A 5,499-nucleotide genomic window follows, 5' to 3' on the forward strand; every position below is an offset into this window, starting at 1 on the left:
CAGAGTTAAAGTAAGAAGTTATTGAGCATACCAGGCAAGTACATTAACCTCACTTATCCTTCAAGTGATGTTCATTTCGAATTATATTATGCAAGTATCCCTGACTTCACTTATTGTTCAAGTGACGTTTATTTTGAATTATATTATGCAAGTACCTATATCTTCATTTATCATTCAATCGATATTGACTCTGAACTTTATTCTTTCAATTTCTCAACTATTCCAAGTTCGAAATAGTTAAATATTTTTACATTTCGCTATAACTTACTCTATACAGTGAAGCTTTGAATTGAGACTAGCGAATAACTAATTGTTCTGGTTATTTCGCCATTGGTTGTTGAGAAAACTCCGGACCATGAGAATTGGGGAGTTATGTGGTTAAGGATGTCATTTGATTCGACTCCTTTGACGGAAAATGGTTTTATGGGTTGGATGGTTGCGTAAGAGGCCGTGGCGGCGGTCCAGTGTGAGCTATGTGTTATACAGGATATAACACCTTGCTAGGCCGATATGTGCCTTGGGTACCTTTTGTTTAGTTGGATATGCTTCGGCATACCGGTGTTGCTCCGCGGCTGATCACCGGCGGCAACACACCGTCGTTCGAGGATTCCAATCCCAAAACATAATATATTGCAAATGTTGTTTATTATCAAATTTATATCAGTTTTGATACTGCTCAATTATTGTAGTTGGTTTTGTTCATCAGATATACTGTTGTTATTCCAAATCCTAAGCTATTTACTACTTGCTGAGCATTTCTTTCGCTCATACTTGTTTCTTATCTTGATTCTTTCAGCTAGGCCAGAGCAAGCTTAAGTTCCAGGTCTGACCAGAGGTTATGTGTTTGTAAATAGTTGGTGTGTTTCCAGGTAGACAGTTTGGGATACTTAATTAGTCTAGAGGTTTGTAATAAAATTTGAATAAGTTGTAAAACTAATTAGACTATGGTTTGTAATAACACTTGATTTGTAGTAGTGCCTGTTCCATACTATAACCTGTGATCGATCCAGTGCAGGTAAAGGGGTCGTATTTATTTTATTATTCCGCTGTGATTATTTTATTTTAGTTTATTGGCGAGTGACCCCCAAATCTAGACCCCGGGTTTGGAGGGCGTCACACAAATGAAGAACCAATTTCTGGGATTCCTTAATTAAAATTTTCTGATTCAGCAATTATGATTTTAAACGTTATGTGTTATTGCAGATGTCGATTTTATATCAAAATGACCATATATATTACAATGATCTTGTTGAGCATTTCTTTCGCTCATACTTTCCTGTTTTTAAATTTAACCTTCAGTGAGGATTAGCTTGCGTTGTTTAGCCGCATAATTTGAAGAAGCAAAGAAGAAGCATTTTGAAGGTGGTTGGTCCAGGGTTTGCGAACTAGTGTAAGTTCTGTTATGTAAAGTTGTTTATATTATATTATATTATATTATAGTTGTGTATTTTATAGTTGGGCCTAGCATACTTCTTTTCAAAGTTATACTAGCGGGTTAATTTTGAGATTGAGAATTATTGAAAAGAGTTTTAAAAGAAATGAAAGTGAAAAATTTATTGGTAAAGTTTGGAATTCTTGTTTCTAGAACTATAACCTTAAAAGATCTTGGATTAGTTTGGGGTCATAAATGATAAATATCTTCCGCTGGCATTATTTATTGATTAAACAGGTTGATTTAGATTGAGGTTTCATCGTGACGACCAAATCCTCTGACCCCGAATTTGGGGGCGTTACGTTTTGGTTTAAAATTTGGTAGTAATTTGACTTAAGATATTTTGGTCTGTAATAATAAAGATGTTAGATGTTGTCCAAACTCATTCCTGTTGGTCCAGGGAATGTGGTTAAGGTTTGTAGCTTTAATATTCTATCTATTCTATAGTACTTTACTGTTTAATTAATATTATGCATATTTCTGCTAGTTAGTAGTGTGGGTCCGTGACAAGTTGGTATCAGAGCCACAGGTATGAGTCACTGAACAACATAGGATAAATGAATATAAGGTAGGAATTTAAAGGATAGGATGAACTTAGATCATTTGGATTTTGGGACGTTAAAATCTATAGGTTTTCTGACCCTTTTATTTATAATCGCGTATATATATATAATTATTTGACAGGCATCATCCTCATCGACTCCCGGATTCCCTACTACTGTGTCATTCCCTCTTTACGAGCATATGGTAAGGATGGTTGATCGACTGGAGGGCGAGAACGCGAATCTTCGACATAGGGTAGACCAGTTGTACCGCGAGAACTTTGATGAGGAGCCCAACCAACCCCGATTGATAGCCAGGCTTGAGGAGATCATCTAGATGGCTGAGGACTGATTGGCACTGATGATTCCACACCGTGAGAGAGAGAGTCAGATCACTCTTACCGCCATTGTCGACGAGCTTCACCGAGTGATTACCCGTCTCGTGCCCCCGTTCCCCCACCACTCTCTTAGACTATCATATAGTCCACTTGTTCCCAGCATTGTTGTTGCTTAGTACTTTGATTTCCATTTCGCACCGTGTAACCGGATTGTTTCGGGAAGAATTTATTTGCACTTAATTCCTGTTCGTATTTTATTCGCACTTTTCATTCGAACTAATGTTAAATTCGCACTTTGATTATCTCTATAATATTGCCATCTCATTACCATGCTATATACTTGCTTAGATAGAATTTTGTTGTTTAAATTCTGTTGATCCCTTTAGAACTCGATCATGTTTAATCTTTCCATAAGATATCCCTTGAATAAGACCTTATTACTTGATATTTACCCTTATTATAACTTGTGTATGCAAATTTGAACTGTAAATAAACCTTTCTTGTCTATATTCAGACACATGCCTCCTCGTAGAGCTCGCAACACCAATATCGGGGATCATAAAGATCCACCATCCAACTTGGCTCAACTTATGCAAATACTTCACCAACAATCTGTTGCCCTTGCTCAACAACAACAACTCCTTCAGCAACAATTTCAACAACAACAACAACCACCTCCACCACCACCAACCCTTACCACTTTCAAATCATTCAAAGCTGTGAACCCGCCGGAGTTCTGTGGAACTCAAGACCCTGTAGAACCCCAATTTTGGATTAAATAAATAGAGAAAGCTTTCACACTAGTTGATGTAAGTGAAGAAAAGAAGGTTGACTATGCATCTTATTTTCTGAAAGGCGAAGCGAACTATTGGTGGGAGTCAGCCCGTGCTTTAGAAGAAGAAGAAGTTATCACTTGGGGTAGATTCAAGAAGATTTTTTTAGACAAGTATTTCCCGAGGTATATGCAGACTCAAATGGAATTAAAGTTCTTTGAATTGAAACAAGAAGGAATGATTGTGGGAGAGTACGAGAAGAAATTCACTGAATTGGCTAGGTTTGTTGGAGATTATGTGGACACGGATGAAAAGAGAGCGAAGAGGTTTCAACAGGGATTGAAGCCTTGGCTACGAAGCAGAGTGGGTGCTTTTGAATTGGCCACATATGCTGAAGTGGTCCATAAGGCAATGGTAATTTAAGGAGAAAGTGATCAAAACTTAAAGGAGAAAGAGAGTAAGAAAAGAAAGTTTGGAAGCAATGGTGAAGGATCGGCTCGAGGGAGCCAAAGTGGCAAGAATTTCAAGAAGTTTGGATTCCAGGATCAGGGAGGAACCCGAAGCTTTAAGAAGGGTGATAATAAGAGTCAGAAGAATAGGATTCAAGGGACAAGTGGTCAAAGATCCCAGCAAGCAACAAATCCGGAGTGTAAATTCTGCAACAAGAGACACATGGGTAACTGCAATAAGGCTGACATCATTTGTTACATGTGCAATTCGAAAGGTCATTATGCGAATGAGTGCCGGAACCCGAAGCCTCCTGTTACATGCTTCAAGTGTGGAAAGACCGGTCATATGTATAGGGATCGCAAGACCCCCAGAAACAACAAGTTGATGCAATTAACGGCCGCCCCTTACAATCAAGCAATGACATCTTCTGTTCCACCTCTTCAACTACCTTCAAATCAACCTTTTGAATCTGCAACTCCAGTGTTCCCTCCTTCATATCCTGCTCAGGCTAGGACATTCAACATGAATATCAAGGATGTTGTTCAGAGTTCTGAAGTTGTGGCAGGTACGCTTTATGTCAACAACATCAATGCTAAAGTGCTATTTGATTCTGGAGCTACTAGATCTTTCATATCTGAATCTTTTGTTGGCAAGTTGAATTGTGAAACTGAACCATTAGTTGAACCTCTATCTATCATTGTGGCTAATCAAGAACAAGTATCTGTTAAAAGTATTTGCCCTCGGTATAAAGTAGAGATTTCAGGCTATAGTTTCCATGCTTCCCTTATACCTTTTCAACTAGGAGAATTTGATGTTATATTAGGAATGGATTGGTTAGCAGAATATGGTGCTCAAATAGATTGTAAGAAGAAAAAAGTGATTCTTAAGTCCCCTCAAGAAAAGAAAGTAGAGTTTATAGGGCAGAAACAAGTTAAAACATTTTTGACAATGGTTCAAGCTAAAAAGTTGTTAAGACAAGGGTGTGCAGGGTATTTGGCTCATGTAATGGATAGATCTAAGGAGACGCCGAATATAGAAGGTATCCCGATAGTTAACGAATTTCCCGATGTATTTCCTGACGAACTTCCTGGATTGTCGCCTGATCATCAAATTGAGTTTTCCATCGACTTAGCGCCCGACGTGGAACCTGTATCGAAGGAACCTTATCGTATAGCACATCAGAGTTGAAAGAATTGGCCAAGCAACTACAAGAATTATTAGATAAAGGAGTTATAAGGCCGAGTGTATCTTCGTGGGGTGCTCCAATTCTGTTTGTTAAAAAGAAGGATGGAAGTATGAGACTGTGCATCAACTATAGAGAGTTGAACAAATTGACAATTAAGAATAGGTACCCTTTACCTCGTATTGATGATTTGTTTGATCAACTTAAGGGAGCAGCTTACTTCTCGAAGATTAACTTAATCAGTTGAAGATTAATCCAGAAGACATACCAAAGACTGCTTTCAGAACCAGATACGGACATTATGAGTTTCTAGTTATGGCATTCGGATTGACAAATGCGCCAGCCGCCTTTATGGATTTGATGAACCGAGTATTCAAGGAGTATTTGGACAAGTTTGTCATTGTGTTTATTGATGACATTCTAATATACTCAAAGACCGAGGAAGAACATGCTGAACATCTGAGAATAGCTTTGGAGACTTTAAGAAAGGAGAAGTTATATGCCAAGTTTTCGAAGTGTGAATTCTGGTTGCGAGAAGTTTGTTAGTCCCTTAACAATATAGCAAGAATTACAGAAGGGGGGTTGAATGGAATTCTTCAACCTTTTTCTTGAAATAAAAATGTTCAACTCGATTATGGATATATTTGTTTTGATTAGCACAATGCGGAATGTAAACTTGAATGAATAAAAATATAAGTAATTAAAAACAAGAGTCTTTAAAAACTTTCTGGTGCATTTAAACAATTCCACCAGAGATATATTTAATATATCGAGAGGACTC

At 37.8% G+C, this 5,499-nt stretch overlaps 1 protein-coding gene across 1 annotated transcript; it reads left to right on the plus strand.

Annotated features, from left to right (window-relative positions):
* The first annotated feature begins 3,286 nt into the window (after positions 1 to 3,286).
* Positions 3,287 to 4,723, plus strand: LOC141686112 (uncharacterized). The gene is made up of 3 exons (XM_074491169.1): positions 3,287 to 3,452; positions 3,510 to 4,090; positions 4,190 to 4,723. The coding sequence occupies exons 1-3, from the start codon at positions 3,287 to 3,289 to the stop codon at positions 4,721 to 4,723; spliced, it is 1,281 nt and encodes a 426-aa protein (XP_074347270.1).
* Positions 4,724 to 5,499: the final 776 nt, after the last annotated feature.

This window comes from Apium graveolens, chromosome 9 (assembly GCF_009905375.1).
Source record: "Apium graveolens cultivar Ventura chromosome 9, ASM990537v1, whole genome shotgun sequence".
NCBI lineage: Eukaryota > Viridiplantae > Streptophyta > Magnoliopsida > Apiales > Apiaceae > Apium > Apium graveolens.

Excerpts from the sequence above, each read along its gene's own strand:
- LOC141686112 (XM_074491169.1), top strand. The coding sequence starts at position 3,287 with ATGGAATTAAAGTTCTTTGAATTGAAACAAGAAGGAATGATTGTGGGA. Across the intron at positions 3,453-3,509 it reads TTGGCTACGAAGCAGAGTGG|GAGAAAGTGATCAAAACTTA; the intron begins GTGCTTTTGAAT and ends TGGTAATTTAAG. Across the intron at positions 4,091-4,189 it reads ATGTTGTTCAGAGTTCTGAA|TTGAATTGTGAAACTGAACC; the intron begins GTTGTGGCAGGT and ends TTTGTTGGCAAG.